At 33.7% G+C, this 21,620-nt stretch overlaps 1 protein-coding gene across 1 annotated transcript; it reads right to left on the reverse strand.

Moving 5' to 3' along the window:
- Positions 1–6,278: 6,278 nt before the first annotated feature.
- Positions 6,279–7,397, reverse strand: LOC149533509 (BTB/POZ domain-containing protein At1g63850-like). Its single transcript, XM_089805875.1, has one exon. The coding sequence runs from the start codon at positions 7,395–7,397 to the stop codon at positions 6,279–6,281; it is 1,119 nt and encodes a 372-aa protein (XP_089662001.1).
- Positions 7,398–21,620: the final 14,223 nt, after the last annotated feature.

Here is a 21,620-nt window from a genome sequence, read left to right on the forward strand (position 1 = left end):
CTCAAGGTGTCTTCTCTACTCTTGAGGTGTCTCCCATTCCTCATATTCTCATGGGGAATAACACTGCCCTACCAGTATATGGGAAAGGTTCAATTCACATCTAAGATGGTATATTCAATGATGTATTGTATGTTCTATCTTTGTCTGCCAACCTTCTCTCGATTTCTCATATTACATGCAGTGGATCAAGGAAGACAATTAAGTTCACTGTAGATTTAGTCTTCATTCAGGATCATGCCATAGGAGGCCTTATTGCTACTGGGATAGTTGATTATTCCACCCATCTCTACACCTTCATTTACTTTTTCCCACCATCTCTATTTTTGGAGCATGACTCTTCTCTTTCGTAGGAGCATCATGTGGTGCAGTTAGGATACTTGAACCCTTGTATTATTCCTAAGATCCCTATTTTGACTTCCACACCACATCTAGTTGAGGGCTTTTCTCTTCCACATAATTCTTCTTTCACTCTGCCTAATCCTCCGGCTCCATTCATCGAGCCTCCAGGTGCACTTGTTGTGGATTCTATAGAGGACATTCATAATAGTGTCATCGCACCTGCCTTGGTGATTCCTTTTTAGGATCCTCATACTTTCTCCTTTGAGCATCAACTAGGCCTTCCAGTTTCCCCTCTCATTCAGGGGTTCCCTTGTTTTGCTCCCTTGTTTCTTCCACATTGAAGTTTCATTGGTTGAGGGGCTCCATTATTTTGGGGGGGCTTTAGTGTCTTTTATATCTCTTATTTGGGGGGAGGTTGTGGTATTTATGGTTTTGAGAGAGTCTCTTGAAACATTTTTGGTGGAAGTTGTCCTTGGGGGGTCTTGTTGAGGCCTTCCTTCCTTCCTTCCTTCATTTTTTCTACACGTTTGTACTTCCTTCTTTTTGGGAGAGGGTTTTTCCCATGAGGTTTTCCCTCTTATTCCATTTTCAAAGGTTGCATTTCTTTGCATTGTACTTGGGTACCTAACATGGCCTTGTTGTTGGGACCCATTTTGCATTTCATCTTAGATGTTGTGAGTTTAAGGCATTCTCCTAAGTTGCACTTAAGGGGGGGTGTTACAGTAAATAATTATTTATTAATTATTTATTCTATTACTTAAGTTTACTTAGGTTAAATGCATTTAGCTATTAGTTGTCATCTAGGAGTTGTTGACAACATGGGAGTTTGTTCCTATCTAAGTCATACTTATCCTCTCACCTTGATTGAGGATATTCCACCTTTTGTGAATGTATGCTTAGTTGTCAATCTTATCTTCTAACACTTTCTAACTTGTTCTACAAGCTTCCTTGAGGCCTTTATATTTAGGCTCTCTCATTGTAAATTCACATCATTCACATAGCAATTTTATTTTCTTATTGTGAAATATCTTTTCTTGCTTTGTTGAATTGCTCCATGCTCTTCTTCCTTCCTCTTCGATTTCTCTTCGACAGGTTATTTGTATGCAGGTGATCTTGGTGCACTGTGAAGTTGGCTTTCATCAACTTTTACACGTTAGTGGTAGATAAAATTAACAACCAAATATAATTCTCAGAAGAAATTGAAGTAGTTGGGGGTTCATAACCGTCATCTTAAAGGACTCACAGATTGTTGTAAATGGGATCCTCAAAGGGAAAATGGATAGGTAGTACTTAAATAGATATATTAAATAAATTTGTACACTTCTAGAGGATGTGGCAAAATTTAGAATATGTCATGTTGTGAGAGATGCTAACTCATTGGTTGAGAAGCTTTCTAAGGTTAATGTGACAAGATCATCACAAGAAAACTTCGAACCTTTTTAGGACTTTAGTACAATCTGCCTAGAACATTTGGATTAAAAGTGGTTCAAATGATATGAAATGACGGCATGGGCTAATCTCCATACAAAATGTACTAAAGGAAAAACAAAATCAATTTTTTTTTTTTCCAGATTCATGAAAACATTGTATTTTTTTCAAATTTTTTAATTTTTTTTACTACAAACTATGTAGATCATGAAGATCAAATGCTGAAATTTTTTGAAAAATCGATGATGTTTTCAATTTTGTGAAAATTGGTCAACTATACAGTTTGTAGGGAAGATAGCCGCGTCCTAAAATGATTATGTGTTGGCTTCATTGAAAAAGGTGACAATCTAAATCATTTTTGGCCAAGTGTAATGAGTGTCTCTACGATTTTGCAAAGGATGATAACTTGATGGTTTTAAGTTGGGCAGTAATAGTAATGATGGCTCAAACTTTATAGCATTTTTTGGAGACTTTTGCAATTTTTTATTGGGGCCAAATATTGTATTGTGAGATTGCCAAGGCAATCATCCCTTTAGAAATTGATGAAGGAGTGGTGTGCAATTGAGTTGACGATTGAAGCTTAGTTTTCTCTACACATTGTTGGACAAATTCAATCATTCACGAGGGCGATTACGGAGAAATGTCTGGGAAATATCTTCAGACTCGACGATGAAGAGTTCTGGGAGGCCATTTTCCTGATTTTTGGGGAGGAATACTTGATCCATGATTAGGGTCCTCTTTAATGATGATTGGTGGTTGAAGGAAGATGTAGTTCATGTTGGAAGAGTGTCTTGAGTCCAAATGGTTGTGCGTCTGGAAGATGTGGTGAGAAGAGTAGACGTGTGCATCATCCTTCACATGCGTCAAGGTTCATGGCATCTAATTAGTGGCGATGAAGGTGAATTCCAATCACTGCTAGTTTTGTCGTCATCTCCCTTGGAAGAGGTGCATCTCCCCATGGGAGAGAAGCGGTTTTTGCTACTATAATTCTGATATAAATGCAAGGAAAAATAAAGGGCCAAGTTGTTTGGAAAATACAGTAAGAAGAATATATCCATGCATTCGCAGGCTGCACTTGACGTAGAGGGTCGTACGATGGTGTGTTTCCAACTACCTCAGAAAAGTGATATGAAGAAGAAGGGCATGCAGCAGCGAATTGCTAGGTGCAAGTGGATCTGGCGGTGGTCGTGGGTCTAATTTGCAAGGCGGAGGACGGAGGAGGCAAATATCCCCAAATTCACCTAGGAACGTAATGCGAGTTGGTTCGATCAATAGTTCAGGACAGCCCCTGGTCAAGTCAATTGGCCAGGTTTTTGTCTAGGTGCCATGATTTCGGTTGATCATTTTGAATTTGCGAATGTTTGTATTGGGTGGGGTATGGATGTTTTAGTAGTTTCTTGATACTCCATTTTTCTAATACGTGACTTTCCCATATATATGTAACTCATATACAATTCATATATAACTCATACACTTTATCATCCAAATCCATAAGGGTTTTGGGTAGCCTATCATCACAATGAATCTTGTTCTAATTTAGTAACTCAAAATGGGTGGTCATCAAACAAGTTCTTAAGGGAATACTTTTCATTTGAAGTTGATGGTGCAAAGACAGACAATACATACTTGCTAAAATTTTTATGTCTTTACTAACAACTTTTTTTGATAGAATAAGTGATCTTCATTTTCATGCCTTCCTTAGAACTTGTTAAAATTTTGTTTCACTAATATAACCTAACTTGAATGTTCAACAACCATTTCTTATTTCTCTTTAAGCTGATATATCTTTACATTAGTTGAACCGTAGCCCTAATTAATATAAAAACCTACTTTCTTCCACACTAAATTTACACTATTACCAATTGATTTGTTTTTTAAAAAAATATTATAACTTTAAATTAATTCTAAATCATTAAACCTAATCTAGTATTAAATCTACCTCTAAATAAGACAGGTGTTGTAGTTTTATTTAACTCCTAGTCCTCTTGAAATCCTAATTATAAATTAAGCCTTAACCTTCATTAGAGACAAAAACTTAACCATAATTGAAATATTTGAAAAATATTTAGTCAAGAAATTTTGAAATTACAAATCTAAAATTAATTATAATATTAAGATTATAAATTAATGATGTTTTATAATATATCTAAAATAATAGATTGCAATCTAGCCTCACTATATTTGTCATTAAACAAAAATATTTAAAATATAAGCTATCCATAATATTGTCTTCTTTTATAAATCTTGTTTTAAAATAATATTGTGAGTCACACATAATAATAGAATCACCTTTGCAACTTTTTAAAGAAAATGAAATCAAGGATTTGGTGACAAAAAAAGCCAGAAATAAATTTTGAGTGAAGACTCAAAGTTCTATGATTACAATTTTTTAACTTCAAAACTGATGTTTGACAACCAACAATTATAAAACAACCAACAATAATAAAAATTAGCCACATTTGTTGCTATTTTTTCTCTTATTATAACAAAATTAGTAGAAAACTAACCAAAAAAAAGGTCATCATTACCCACTAAGAAAATTGTCTTTTTCTCTATCTGTTCAAGTCGATCATATTGCAAAACAAGGAAGATTGAGGAAGCACATCTTATGGATGATTTTAAGCCCTTGAAATATAATAAATGTTGAATATGGAGTATGGAAAAACAAAGAGATAGGGAAACAAATAGGCTGGAGCCTTAATTGAAAGTCTTATTGTTTGAATTATTGATTCATCTAAGATTAATAATTTTTGAAAATGTATTAGACAACTAATACAATCAAAGATTACATTCATTCAAAACTAAGTATAAGAATTCATTTAGAAAGTATTCATCAATTTTTTAAATGAATCAAAAAAAATTAATACAACTAATATTACAGAACATTTGAACTTTATTAACAAGATCATTCAAAATAATTTCCTTTAATTTTAAGATACAAAAATTCACATAACTATTTTTTAATATAGTGTTATTAGACCATTTAAAATATTAAAAAATGATTGTGGTTCACCCTATACCATTATTTTCTTCCCACCACATTCTAAGTATCTTTTTGAACTAAATATCTTGTTCTCACTTCTCTCAAAAAGTTTATGATTATGTTGCCTACTCACTTTTTTATGCATTCATAAAAATAGTAGAAGACATAACTTTCATTTTGAGAGACTATGGAGAGACATAATCATTGTTAGGGTTAGAGAACTTCGTCATCACCAAATTAAGTATATCAATGCACCAACAAACGCAAGGAAAATTTCGTAACTTGTGTGGGCCAAATAAGGCACACTATAAAAGGGTGAGTGAGTAGGCGAGTTGGTCTGAAGGCGAGATGTGAGGCGTAGTGTTAGGCTAATGATCCCGGTGCTACGCATCAACTCCGGTTCGAGTCACACTAGGTTTACCACAAACCCTTTTAAGGGTGAGTGAGTAGCCGAGTTTGTGTGAAGGCGAGTCGTGCGGCGTAGTGTTAGGCTAATGATCCCAGTGCTACGCATCAACTCCGGTTCGAGTCACACTAGGTTTACCACAAACCCTTTTTAAGGGTGAGTGAGTAGCCGAGTTGGTGTGAAGGCGAGTCGTGAGGCGTAGTGTTAGGCTAATGATCCCGGTGCTAAGCATCAACTCCAGTTCGAGTCACACTAGGTTTACCACAAACCCTTTTAAGGGTGAGTGAGTAGCCGAGTTGGTGTGAAGGCGAGTTGTGAGGCGTAGTGTTAGGCTAATGATCCCGGTGCTACGCATCAACTCCGGTTCGAGTCACACTAGGTTTACCACAAACCCTTTTCGTGAGGCGTAGTGTTAGGCTAATGATCCCGGTGCTACGCATCAACTCAGGTTCGAGTCACACTAGGTTTACCACAAACCCTTTGAAGGGTGAGTGAGTAGCCGAGTTGGTGTGAAGGCGAGTCGTGAGGCGTAGTGTTAGGCTAATGATCCCAGTGCTACGCATCAACTCCGGTTCGAGTCACACTAGGTTTACCACAAACCCTTTTAAGGGTGAGTGAGTAGCCGAGTTGGTGTGATGGCGAGTCGTGAGGCGTAGTGTTAGGCTAATGATCTCGGTGCTACGCATCAACTCCGGTTCAAGTCACACTAGGTTTACCACAAACCCTTTTGCCAATAGTGGCATGTTGTGATGGTTAAGTCGTTGCGTTGTTATCCTTGCCATCCAGGTTCAAATCTCATGGGGATGAGGTCCCCCGTTTGTGGCCTCACTGGTTCATAGCTCCAGGTCAAAGCGTTGGTGGTACCGGTGGGCGTGTCACGCCAGCGCTACCGATCACGTTAAAAAGTTTACCAGGCGCATTTAAGAAAAAAAAATAAAAAAGGCACACTATAACATAGTAGAAGCTTTCCGGATTTAATTAGAAATAATTATAGCTCAAACGCTATATATATAGCCAACGATAGGCATGACTAAACCTCTAAAAGACCAAACACGTGCAGACGAAAACATAAAGTAAAATTTGAAAGACAGTTCAAAATCATTGACAATAGAGCAGGGTATACTACTGTGTCCATGTCGGTTTGTGATAAGAATATTGCAAATCTCTCAAAAATGCAACTGGCTTGGAGAAGTCCAAGTCAAGCCTGCTGTAGAGCCCGATCCATTCCACGCAAATGTGTATCCTGTCCGACAGAGGAAGGCTCTCAACCACGTTAACCACTGCTTTATCAAGCTCGGCCAAGTACAAATTGCCAGACTTTAATTGACGACATATAAATTCTGCCACGACTGGTAGCCAATTTGTAAGAAAACAACGTCGAATATTTCCTGCAACTAAAATCTTCCCCTCTCTCATTGCCTGCATAAAAGAGATAATAACCCAGAACATATTCTCATCAAATTCTGATATTTTGGAATCCGCGTACTTCCTAATTTCTGGATCCCTGTAAAAAGCGAGGAATGTAGTTCCCAGTATCTCTCCCTTGCAATACTTGAAAATTTTAAAAAGGGATCTCATTGTTCCGAAACTACGATCAGTGATGGATGAGATAATCTCTTGGGAGAGCACGCGGTTACATACTTCCACTTCTTCTTTGCATGAATTTCCCTGCAAGATACCAGCTATATATCTCTCCGCAGTTTCCCGATTTACTTCTGAATGACGACCTTTCATAACAGAGACCATTTCATTGATCGCCCTTTTCGCAAAGATCGTATAGCCATCAATATTATTTTTTTCGAGCCTCGCAGCTAAATCTGGTAGTAGATTCAAACCCAGGGAAGATAGCACATCTCTGATTTGGGTTTCTTGCTCCGCACTCCAACGCACTACTTCCAAATATTGCAGGCATTTGTTGATGCACTCATCAGCCAACAGATCAGATGCAACTGAGAGAATAGCCAGACATTCCTCGACATTAGAGAAATAGACCAACTCGCCATACATGAGTTCGATACACTTGAAATAATCAACAAAGCTATGAGAAGTGGCTATTCTGATTTCCTTTGGCTCATCCGATGACCAGAGCTCCGACATCTTCACTTTGAAAAAATCCGACCTATTGAGAATCACAGAGTGGAGGAGAATTGGATTTCCTTCGTAGTTTTGGTCATTTAAGCCTGTCAACCACACCTTGATATCTGAGGTTATGTCTCCCAATCGAAGCTGACCCTCTTCCATATTCGACGAAACCCTACTTTGTTTGTATATCACGCAATCCACTGCTTCTTGAATTCCTGTTTTCGTGGTATGTGTTATGCGAATGAGGTGCAAGGAATTTATACTAGCTCGTGTGAGAAGTTGGAGGGAGAGCGTGTTTGAGGTCGGCTTTGGACATGATTCCTCTAGGATAGTTTGTTTATTTCCGGGAAGCTCTCTGCCATGTGGTCCATGTTATTGATTTATGAGGCCTCGGATCTCCGGCCGGGGGGGCGGAGGGAGGGGGGTGGGGGTTATCCATTAAAACCAACTTTTAATAATCTTATTAAATCTTAAACATGTAATCAATAAGTGTAACAACTATAGCAAGATCACCATATACAATAACAATAGATTTGTTAACTAAAGAAATTCTTGATTAGAGGGAAAGTTTCGGTGGGGATGGTACCCACAAAATGACGTGCTAATATATAAGCTCTTTGCAAGAGGATGAACTCTTTTAGGACTTAGTGAATTGCATACAATACATATCAGTCCTTGTCAGGAGACTTTGAATCTCTATTAGGAGATTCCAACCTTGTTAGGAGTTGTGTCAGCCATTTTAGGATTTTTGGAAGGAAAAAGTGTCCATTGTTCAAACAAGTTTAGGGAAAAGATCACCAAACTCATTGTCCAATTGATAAGATAGTACTATCCTTTGCAGAATAATATACATAAACAACTATCCACAACAACATGTTTGCCAAATAAAGGACCTATATGTCACCTCGATGTGCCTCAACTACACTAAACACTTTTCTCATCAACATATATTCAATATCAGGTTCACTCAATCTTCCATTCAAGTTTTTATACTCACATTACATAAAAACCTCTTACTACCACACATAATCACAAGGAAAACAATTTTTATTTATACCAAGCCAAGTTAAGCTAATTATTGAGTCAGGCTTGAGGCTTTGTCAATTTACAATTACAGTATAGGACCACATTAAGATAATAAAACACATGTTACATTAAACCTTTACATATTTTCACAAATTTAAAATACTATCATCTCATAGTCTTTATAACTCTTCACACGTGCAACATCAAGATGTGCATGTTTGACCACTATATCTTCACCATGTCTTCTACCTTTATACAATTGTGCTTAACCAAATTCTATCTCTGTTAGAAGATATAATCAAAACATCAATAACTACAACAAAGGAACTATATCTGAACAATGTAATAAATCCTGAATAACTATCATCTATCTTCATATTTCTACATGTACACTTAGCCACATCATCAAGATACTTTGTATAATATGTCCACAACTATGCAAAGCCTTATCTTTTTAGCCTTGAATAGTGCAACCTCAATATCTATCTATTGCTTTGTCAATCTTTTATAAAATAATACTTATATTGACATCAATGACAAATACTGCCATGAATGCAATAGATGATCACTGTAACATCTCTCTAGCAATGGTAAGATACTCCCCTATAGGAAAATCATCAACATTCATGCTAACAATATCCCCCTTTAGCATTGATGAAAAAATATATGAAAAATAACTAAGTTCCATGAATACCAAATACTCTGCAATAACTGCTCAATGTAGTCATATTCTTTTCAATCCTGTAAAGTTTTAATTTTGATGTTGTTTGGGTAGCTTCAACTCCAACAATTTCTTATGATTTTTTTATTGAAATTATAAAAGGTTAGGATGATTAAATCTCTCTCTCTCTCTCTCTCTCTCTCTCTCTACACACACATCCACACATGTGTATATGTGTGTATAAATATGTATATGAATATATGTATGTGTGTGTGTGTACACACACACACACACACACACACACACACACACACACAAGTACACACACACACACACACACACACACACACACACACACACATATAAACACATATACATACATACGTACACACACACACACACACACACACACACACACACACACACACACACACACACACACACACACACACATTATAAGCCATGAGATATGCTTCTCAAAGTATCTATTTTCATAAATTGTCTTTGTGTAATAGTTATTTTGAGAAGAATATCTCTCACCTGATTTCACATATATAAAATATATAACCTAGTTAAATTCATAAACATATCAGTTTATCTTGAAAGCAAACCATTAGAATGTCTTTAGGGAGAGTAAAACATTTTGGGAACAACTACTGGAAAGTTGGCTAAGGTAAGGAGTTAAATGATGTCATGTTAATAACAATACTATAATTAGCTAAAGTTTCTCATAATAAAGATAATGTCTTGATATGTTAAGGTGAAAAAATTATCTAAATATAACATATAAGAGTATTTAATTTAGCCATACTATTTGCATCGGAAAGCTTCACTGGAATATGTAAGGCCACAATTTTGGAAAATGATAATATAGAGAGTTTACATTATGTACATATATTTTCTAATATTTATATTGATAACAATGACAAATATTGCCATGAATGCAATATATGATCACTGTAACATCTCTCTAGCAATGCTAAGACACTCCCCTATAGGAATATCATCAACATTCATGCTAACAATATCCTCCTTTAGCATTGATCAGAAAATATATGAAAAATATCTAAGTTCCATGAATACCAAATAATCTACAGCAACTGCTCACTATAGTCATATTCTTTTCAATCCTCTTCATCAATCAAATCTAAATCTTCCATCACTTCTCTCCATTGATATCAATCAATGTGCTACTGCCTAATTGCCACCAATATCATGTACCAATCTCTCTTGAACTATACTAGAGGATTTTTTCAAGTACACTTCTACTACATAATATTCTCAATAAGATCAAGTGTCCAAAGACATTGTTCAATACCAATTACAAAGAGTCCACCATAGAGGAAGCATCAAGCATCCATCCCAAATAAAGAATAGTGTTTTGTACCACTAGATAGATGTAATCTCTACATCAATCACTTAGAAGTAGGTAGGGGCATAACCCCAAGCATCTCACTCAATTACTCAAACATATCCTTCGGCAAAGGCTTGATAAATATGTCTTCTATCTTCTTCTTTATACTAACATAGTCCAATATGATCTCTTTCTCTGAAAACTTCTCTCACAAACATGATACTTAATAGAAATTTTCTTTTCTTTTTAATGCAAAATAGAATTCTTTGGCATAGTTACTATAGTTGTGCTAACAAAGTGTATGATAACATGCTCTATAAAAACAATTCCAATAGCCTTTAATATTTTATTCATTCATGTGATATTATTACAATTATTTACTACTTTTACATACTCTACTTTTGTTGTACTCTGTAAAATATAGTCTTGTTTTTTACTTAGCCAAGAAACCAATCTTCCTCCTAAGTAAAATTTTGCACCATTTGTACTCTTTCTTTCAACCATACTTCCTACCCAATCCACATCAGTATATGCACATGAGATAAAGTCATTTGATCAATCATACCATAATCCTCAATAACATGTACTCTTTAAATATCTAAATTTTTTCATAACTATTGCATAATGTGATTTTTTAGGATCAACATGAAATTTTCCACAATGCTAACTGCATTGTCTATATTTGATCTTGTGTGAGTTAAATGTTATAAACCTCGAATCATAGATCTATACTTATTTTTTTCAACAATAGGCATCTCATCTTTGATAGATAATTTATGACAAGTTACCATAGGTTTACCAACATGCTTACAACATTGCAAACCAAATCTTTTCATCAGATCTTTCATATACCAAGTCTATGATAAGAAAAATCCATCATTATTTTGCACAATCTACAATCCCAAAAAATACTCTATCTACCCAATTATGACCATCTCAAATTCCTTCTTCATTTCATCAAAAAATGCTTGACTTGCTTCATTATCACCTCCAAATATTATATCATCCACACAAACTTCAATAATTAATAAAGCATTCACAATCTACTTCAAATAGAAATTAAGTTTATACTACATTTGGCGAGTCCCAATTTTCATAAATACTTATCCAATCTCATATACTATTCTCTACGTTCTTATTTCAATCCATACAATTATTTCTTAAACTTACAAACCATATCCCCTTCTCTTTATCAAAGGAAAATATTTAGCTTCTTAATGTAAACTTTATCATTAAGTTCTTCATTTAGAAATGCTGATTTGACATCCATTCGATACACTTTGAATTTTTTCTTAGCTACATATGCCAAAAAAATTCTAACTGCCTTTATTCTAGCAAAAAATCTAAGTGTTTCTTCATAATCTATACCTTCTTGTTGTCAATAACCTTTACATACTAGTCTTTCTTTGTTTCTCACAACATTACCTTATTCATTCATCTTACTTTTGTAAACTCACCTAGTTCCAATAACATTCTTGTCCTTAGGTCTAGGAACCGATTCTTGTGTATCATTATTTTGAATCTGATCTCATTCCTCTCTAATAACTTTAATCCAAAAATTGTCTTTACTAGGTTCATCTTCCATTTTAGGTTCAACTTGTGAAATCAAACACAATTTTTCTCTTTGTACATTGTTCTTTGTCATCACTCCTTTGTCCTTTCTTCCAATAATTTTATTAATAGGATGATTCTTTACTAGATTCTTATTAGGTGTTACTATCTCAACTTTGACTTTGGATCTAGGTTCACTGCTTGTTCTTCTCTCTATTCCAAAATATGTATATCATTCTATAAAGATCTATGCTAGTCTCATAAAAAAACTCAAAATTCTCTTGGTTAGCCGTTGGAGCAATATCTTCATTAGAATAGTAGTCAAGTATTCTTTCTCGAATTTGAAACTTCTCATTAACTTTAATATTTGCATTCTTGACAATAGTCTTAGTTCTATGATTAAAACATGTATAAGATTTTCCTTTTAATTAATAATGAAAAAGCATGCCTCCATCACTTCTTGCATCAAACTTACTAACATCATCTTCTCTCTTAATGTAATACTTACTTCCAAAGATATTGAAATACTTAACTAAGGGTGCATGCCTAAATATTTCATCTTCAAAATAGATTCATTTTCAACTCTATTCTTAATGACCTTAAACTTCTCAAATGCTTTAGGTTTCTCTAAGAAACGCTACCCACATTATCCTACTAAAATCATCTATAAGAATCATGCAATACCTTTCACCATATAAAGCTCTTATCTTTGTAGGACCACTAAAATCTATGTGCACTATCTCCAACTTCTCTAATGTACTAAAATTCTTGGTTGGAAAAGAAATTTTGTTCTATTTTTCCAATAACACATTCCTTGTATACCATGTTAGTGGGTAAGTGCACCAAGTTGTGGTGCCAAAAAGATGACACCTTTTTTTCTCATTCTAGTTTTGCAAAGCGTGCACGTGCTATAATGCGTACGTACGATAGTGCACGCGCACTATGGCTTGGGTGTGCCAAGCCATAGCACGTATGCGCTATAGTGCGTATGCATTAAAGCGCGTGTGCACTTTTCAGAAAAAAAAATTTTACAAAGCGCATACGCGCTATTTAAAAGTAAATTTAAAAGGCTTTAAATAGTGTGTATGCGCTATAGTGCACATGCACTATAGGGCGCACGCACTATTTAAAGCTTTACATTCTACCAAGCCTTATGTTTGGCTTTGCCTTGGGGATCCAACCCAAAGCTTTGGAATCTATAAACTGGTCTGAGACGTGTTTTGCTACAAACATACAAAAAATGATTGATTTTTCTTGTGTGCTCTCCTTCCAGTTTCCTCGTGGTTGAGCATCGATAAAATCAGGTTACATGACATTGTAGGTCTCTGTGTTAGCTACACAACCATATAATTTTTTTTTTTATTTGAACTATTTCAAGCCTTTCATCTATAATTTCTTTTGAATGTATGTCCATTTTTTGTCAAAAACCAACATGTACTAATTGGGCTGTAGATTTTAGCTCATTCATCGAATTTTGTAAAAACTTAGTTTTTTAGAAACTAGACTCCATTTTACACACTTTGAAAAAAAGAAGTTTTGATTTTAGATTAGTTTTCAATCATTTCTAGGGGGACCACATAGATATTTCACGTTTTTGGGATGTGTCTGATTAAAAAATTCATAAAAAAATAAATACACATTATAAAATTACCCAAAAAATCTGGGATAAACTACATAGTGTTAGGTAACTTTTGACCAGAGAGATTAAAGATTTTAAAAAAAAAAGTTAAAATTTTAGGGGGGCCACACTTTGTACTATGTTATGTTTTTCTGGAATAAATAGTACCACTTTTTGTGGCCCCCTTTTTTGAGGACCTAAAACTAAACCATTTTGAAAAAAAATTAGTAGTTTAGAAACTAGATTCAAAGGACTATGACTTTTATTTTTCTCATATCTTAAAATTTTGAGCGTAACTATCTTCAAATTCTTGTTGAAGTCCAAAAATTGGTGATTTCAGGAAAAAGGTGTCCACTTATACCCCCCTTTTAGCACCACAACTTGGTGCACCTACCCTAGTAGGCTTCAAAATTTTAGGAAAATATCCAACAGAAAATGTAGAGCCAATCTTTACAATATTTTCAAAGTTTACGTGATAAAACCTCTTGTTCCATAACTAACTATTATCAACTTTAGTAACTAAACATGTCATATCAATAGTATTCTATTGCAAAAAATTACCTCTTCTTCTTGTACCAGTACCAATTATCTTACCATATTTCTTCTTGATAATACATACCTTCTCGATCAACTACAACTAATATCCCTTGTCAACTAACTATCCAACACTCAAAAGATTATGTTTGAGACCACCAATAGAATAAATATCATCATTGTGATAGGTTGCATTATTTCTAGCCCTAATAGTTGCTCCATCACAACTATTGAATTCAATGAACTTATTCATATCTCTAATCATATGATATGAAAACCCACTATCTTTGATCCAATCGGATATTTTCTTTTCCAATGTTGACACTAGGGCTCTTTCTTCTCCAACTTATTCTTTTTTAGGACTTTCCTCCATAATAGAAATATATCCTATTTCATCACTTTCACTAGAAAATATTTTCTCACTTACTTCCAAATCTTCACCATTTTCATAAAGACATTCTCTAGGTTTCTTGGGCTTAAAATTCCTTCTATACTTCTTTACTCTCTTAGGGCACTTAGAATCATAATTACCATATTCATTGCAATCCCAATATTTAAATATTTTCTTTCCTTCATATTCTCTTCTCACAAGTAGGGAAATTTCTTCTTCAATCTTCTTTCCTTCTTCTAATTTTCCTTTATTGTTGATAGCACAATCTCCACTAGTACTTGCTCTTCTTGTCAAAGTAGGTCAAACATTCAATGTACTAAAATATGATATCCCTTCGATGTCTACTAATTATGACCATAACTTTGGCATGGTCTTTCTTTAAGTATTTTTAAATTAAATAAATTTGTATAGGTGCATGTGTTTGTGTGTGTATAGTTAAAGTCTTAAGTAAACTTTATTTCACACATAAAATATTTTTGTGTTAAGGATATGTATTTGCAATAATTGTTGAGCCTACGAATTTAGGAGTAACTTACTATTTATTGTATTACATTACATAAAGTATGACGTTAATTGAACAAGAAAAAAGTGATGGAAGGTTACTTCCTAAGGGTTTGTATTTCAAATATATATTACATTATGAAATAATGAGTCTACTTTAATTATGTACATTATTAACATTTAAATACATGGTTTGTATATTCAATTTTTTTGAGGGAACATATCTGAAGAAGAACAAAATATTGCAACATGGAATTCACTTTGTGGATTATCAACTTAAAAATAAGGTGTCTAATATAATCAACTAGTTCTGAATACCCTCCTTTCTCTATAGCCAATAAAATCTCAATGTGGAAATCATAAGTGGAGACTATGTAGTGAGGACCATGAGAGAATAAGAAATGATCTGCATGAGCATTCTAAATCACTTGATATGGTCAAGAATTAATATTACTTTTGGATATTTCACGTGTTAATATTTTTCTATATACATTGATCTACTTTAGTATATGACACTTAGATACATTTTATGATTAAGACTTATCTACTTTAATCTACTTTCACATGTGACTTGTGGATATATTTCACATTTTAGAACTTATCTACATTGATCTAATTTTTAAAATATGTACACACACACACACACACACACACACACATACACATATATATGTATGAATGTGTATATATATACATATATGTGTATACATGTATATACATGATTGTGTATATAAACACACACATATACATGTATATATATTTGTGTACACACACACACACACACACACACACACACATATGACATGTGTGCATATTTATTTAACATTTTTCGACATATCAAGTAAAAATTGATCTATTATAATATATAGGACACATGCATGTTTATTTCATATTTTAGACCTTATGAATTTATATTGATCTACTTTAATATAAATGATTAATTGATTAAGTAATCTACTTTAATATATATGTCACTTACCACATTTTATTTCATGTTTTAGAAGTTTTAGAATTATTTGATGAAGTAGTTGATAATAGCCAAAAATATAGGGGATTGACCTTGGAGTACAAATAAAGCTAAGAACCAGCTAGAAGTTACCTCCTAGAAGTCTATCCTATACCAACTTTAAACATCAAAAACCATAAAAATTTTAGAGCCAAATTGTCATTGACCATAATCCTTAAACTACTATGCAGAAGAAACTAAATAATAAACCAACAACATTTAAAAACATTGTTGCTATTTTTCCACTTAATTGACATAGTAAAAAAAACCTCGTGGGGTGTAAAGTTTAGAGACATAATCATAAAAACATAAATAAAACACAACAGAACCTAGGCTAGATTCCCTCTTCCTTCTCCTAGTTACTAATCTTCTTCTCCTCAAAAGCTTTGACACCACATCGTCCTCCTCCACTTTCACTGGTTTTTCTAGGATGGTTTTCATCCAATCCTCCACCAAGAACCCATAAATGGATTGAGTAGCCTCAGTGGTCTTTCCCATGTCTTGTTCCTCTTTGTTAGCCTATAGGAAGTAGAGGGTTGTGGTCATGGAGTGCATAAGCTTGGAGGAGAACTCCACCAAGGTTTCAAATCTATGGCACATAGTGGCATGGTTATCCGCCAAGTCCCTCATAGCCAACTTAAGCTTCTCCAACCACATCTTGGTGTGACTATGTTTGCCTTTCTTCCCAGTAAAATTAGGGTTAGCCTTCCTAGGAGAAATGATATCTTCCCCCACACTATGTGCCCAAGAATCTTCGAGGGTATTAGAGACATAGGAAGGGTTTGATAGGTCCGAGGCTAGGTTTGATGTCTTGGTGGTGTCTTTTCTTTTTAGTAGATTTCTCTTTATTATCAGAGGGGCCAGAGTTAGATTCATACTTTAGAGGGGTCTTGAATTTCTCCATTTGGAGATGATTGTTTGTTCTCCTAGCACACTGCTTACCCTTCTTGGAATCAAAGTCTGACTCACTAATCCTAACTTTAACCTTAGGGTTAATTTTGACCTCAGTGGCATGATCTCTCGTGGGCCTCTTAAGAGTAGAGCTACAACTAGGATCTAGGGGGATCTGAAGGGTGATATGTTGTGAGATTGTTGGAAGCATGAATGCTGATGATATTCTTATGGGGGAGTATTGTAGATATGTTACTATGATGATATGTTACATTCATAACTAAGTTTGTCATTGATGTCAACATAGCAATTTCTTGTGGTATCTGATAGAAGAACAATGAAAATATCAAGTTAGTATGAATGACTAGTTGAGAATTCTCAGTAGCTGAGGTTATAGGAGATACATTTGAGTATTTGGTATATGCAATTAATGTTAGAAGAATAAATGATAAGTCTAGAAGATGTTATGTAAGTTTTAGTGATGTCTTTTCTAAGATAGAGTTTACAGAGGCATGTTCTGGTAAACTTTTTATATCCGTTAGTAGAGTTGTTATTCTGAGAATCAAGGTTGAGCATGTGAAGAAGACATGTTAGTGATGATGTGGCTAAGTTCACTTGTCATAATATTATGTGTATGGTAAGATATTCAAGTTTCAAGGTGGAAGATTAAAGTGATCACTAAGTGTAACATGTTCTTAATGTCGTCCTATAATGATTAATTTATAAGGTCTAAAAGCCGACTTAGGAAATTGTTTTATGGACTTGGTATAAAGGAAGGACATTTTCATTTATCATGAAGTATGACATGTTATGGAATTGTATTGATGTGAAGTGATTGTAAGAAACAGAGAGAGCGGAATGCGAAGTTGAGATATGACATGGCATGGAATTTTATTGATGCAAAGTAATTATAAATAGCAGAGAGAGTGGAATGCAAAGTTGAGAAAAGTAGAGAAAAAGTGAAGGAAACTTTATTCTGAGGTTTTGTTGAGTGATTAGAGGTTTGATATTTGGATGCAAGGTTTGTGACCTAGTCTACAAGGGTTGATAGTGATTGGTTCGGTTGAGAAAAAAGAGGAAAGAACATAATAATAAATTGCATGTTTGAGAAGTGAGCTCTTCTTGTAGTTAATATTGCATGTTTTGGTAGTGGTCTTATCTTTCATACATTGTACTACAATTCCTAACAGGGTTGGTACAACTCCTAACAAGGTTGGAATCTCCTAATAGGGATTCAAAGTCTCTTAACAAGGACTCATATATACTGAATGTTGTAAATGAATCCTAATAGGGTCCATCCTCTAATAATGAATATTTATATTAGTACATCATCTCGTGGGTACCATTCCTACTAGGGTTTTCCCTCTAATCAAGGGTTTCCCTAGTTAACATATCTAGTATAATTGTCTATGTGCATCTTATTATGGTTTTTTCTTACTTTGGTTGAATGATTAAGTTTTTAAAAAGAAGATAAATGTTTTAAATGTTAGATAATCGATTCACCCCCCGTCTTAGTTATCTTGGTGGACCATTATTTGTAACAATTTGTATCAGAGCATCAGGTCCTTGAAGATAAAGTTTAACAACTTTGGGTGATCCATGGCGAACATGTTCAGGAAAGATAGTCCAAAGTTTGATGGAACAAATTATGACAACTAGACAAAAAAGATGAAGACACATCTATTGTGTATGGGTCTAGGATATTGGATCTTGAAAAAAATAGTGAAGATAATCATTGCTAAAAGGGATTTGGAAACTTGTACCTAGGCAAAAAGCTCAATCTTTTTATGTGTGACATGAGAGCTAGAGAAACACTATTGACTGCACTTCCTGAAATTGAATACAATCAGATATAATCACTTGTTGCTTCACATTTGATTTGGAAAGCTTTAGAAACTAGTTTTGAAGGGGATGCACATTCTAAGAAGTTGAGGCTACAAAGCTGGATTTGTGCATTCCAAGATGCTAAAATGATGGAAGATGAATCTGTAAGAACATATGTAGGCACGATATAACAAATTACTAGGTATTAAATCTCAAGGAGGAACCAAAGAAGAAGATGAGGTTATATGGAAGATATTGAAGACTCTAACGCTACCATTTAAGTCATCAGTTTAGATGATGCACTTTTTGATATCATGTAACAAAGATTTCACAAAGAAGTCATTGCTTGGAGGGTAAACGCACAAATCTGTATCACCCTTTTGTAAAGGAAAATGCTAACAAAAGTATAATTGTTCATCTTCAATGACATAAAATTGGTATTATTATTTTGAATTTGAAAATGAAGTAAACTAATGAAATGTGTAGAAATGGATGAAGTTTAGTATTATAATTTTTAATAATTATTTGGAACAAGAATTGATATATTTTCCTAAATTGTATAGATATTTTTTTAGCTACTGAAAAATGCTGAAAATCAGGGGTCTAGGTCCCACCACAAAACTATATGGAAATAAACTTATTTCCTTTTGATCTCATACTATGTTATAGATCACATATACAACTAGAACAATCAAAAATAAAAATCAGCTTTAGACCTATATTTTCTCTTTTATAATGATTCAAATTTCAACTCAATTGAAATCGATAGTTTTCATCTCCCACCACATTTTTCAAAAAAATCCTACTCTAACCAAGAGAAAAATTATACATTATTGAAGAGAATTCTCTCATCTAGAATATCATATAATTTTTAATTTTTTTTGGTATGATTTATTTATTTTTTCTTTCTCAAAATTGACATAATTTTGAGTGTCAAAATAAATGCTTGTAGAATTTTTTAATTAAAATATACTATATCTAATTAAAACACTATAAAATTTATATGAGAATATTCTTGACTTTGAGCTCTATAAAATGGTGTTTTTATTTTATTAAGAAAACATCATAAAAAATAGTAAGAGTTATTGAAACAACACTTTTCTAAAATAATTTTATTTCTTTAGTAATTGGATACAAACCAGTATAAAACATGCATTTAATAGACATTTCCAATTGGAAAAGTGTGAGACCATAACTTAGCTAGAATGAATTTATCTAGATTATATGTTTGAACAAAATTGATTTTTAGATATAAATACTCAAATTTAGTTATTCTGACAAGTCAACTTGAAAGGTAACACAACTTTTTACTTTTACCCTAGAAGACTTGAAGTAGTTGAAATGAGCTTAACAATCCAGAGAATTGACTAGAACATAGACAAATTTCAATGCCTTGAACATTCAACCTAGTCTATCAAGAAGCACAAGTGCTAGAGGGGACTTTTCTAGTAGCAAGAGATCTAAGGAGGATAGAAAGATTGAAGGAGTAGCCCTTCTGGTAAGAAGAGAAAAAGGAGCTAAGAAAATATTTAAATGTTGGACTTTTGATGAATATGGTCATTATGCATCTAAGTGTCCTAAAAAAGAGAAAAATTATAAGGAAAATTACAAACCTAGAAAAAAAAAAAAGAGTGTTAGTATGTAAATGAATATAATGATTATGATGAACAAGTAGTGAGTGCTAGTGATGATGAAATAATATTTGTGGCGATCAAAGAAGAAAGTATAGAAAGAGTAGCTTTTGTGTCACATGTTGAGAAGAAATCTGATTGGATAATTGACAGTGGTTGTTCACATCATATGACTAGTGATATGAACAAGTTTTTTGACTTCAAAAGTCAGGATGGAGGCATTGTCAGAGTTGGAAACAATGCAACATGCCAAGTTAAAGGTATTGGATCTATAACTCTTGATGGTAAAAATAACACTAAGGATGTATATTTTGTTGATGGTTTGAAGCATAATATTTTTAGTGTTGGACAACTAGTGGACAAAGGTTATCAGTTCTAGTTCACAGAGAAGACATGGATGATCAAAGACAAAGATCGAAAAGTAATTGGAATAGGAACTTGATCTAGAGGTAATGTATTTGAGTTAAATCCTACTAAAATGACATGTTTGGTTGTAAAGGTAGATGATAGTTGGTTATGGCATCGGATATTTTTTCATATAAACTTTGATATTATTGTGAATACTAGTAGTATGTTTGTAGTTAGAGATTTGCCAAATATTGTAAAGCCTATTAACATAATTTGCAAGGAATGTGTGTTGGCAAAGCATAACAAAACTTCTTTTCCCTGCAAGAAGTTTACTACTATAGAAAAGTTGGAGATTGTACACATAGACCTAAATGGTCCTACAAAGAGTAAAGGATTCTATGGTGAAAGGTATCTTATGATTCTAGTTGATGACTTTTCTAGAATGATGGAGGCTGCATTTCTTAAAGAGAAATATGAGGCATTTGATAAGTTTAAGATATTCAAGAATAGAGTTTAGAATGAATTTGGTATGAAGATTAGATAGAGAAGGATAATTTACTTCAAATGAGTTTAACATGTTTTGTGAAGAAAATGGAATCAAAAGACAGTTATCATCTCTGAGAACCCCTAAAAAAAATGGGATTGCAAAGAGGAGTAGTGAGTTACAGAAGTTGCAAGAGCTATGTTAGCTGAGAATGATGTATCCAAGATATTTTGGAGAGAAGTTGTGAAAGAAATAGTACACTATGAATAGAGTGCAAGTCAAGAAAGACACAAACAAGACCCCTTATGATGCTAGAAGTGATGAAGGTATATTTCTTGGTTATTTATTGAAAAGAAAGGCTTATAGATGGTATAATCAGAGAACTAAGACCATTATGGAAAGTGCAAATGTGAGAATTGATGAGAAATTTAGGATACAAGAAAGAATAGTTGTTTACAATTTAGGTGATGATGGTGTTACTAAGCCAAGTAATGATGAGTTATTTCTTGATACCAATAATGATTTGTAGAATGAAGGAGAGCCATGCTAGCAACAAAGCTTA

This window comes from Cupressus sempervirens, chromosome 10, assembly GCF_028749045.1.
Source record: "Cupressus sempervirens isolate cs-2001-9-10 chromosome 10, ASM2874904v1, whole genome shotgun sequence".
Classification (NCBI taxonomy): domain Eukaryota; kingdom Viridiplantae; phylum Streptophyta; class Pinopsida; order Cupressales; family Cupressaceae; genus Cupressus; species Cupressus sempervirens.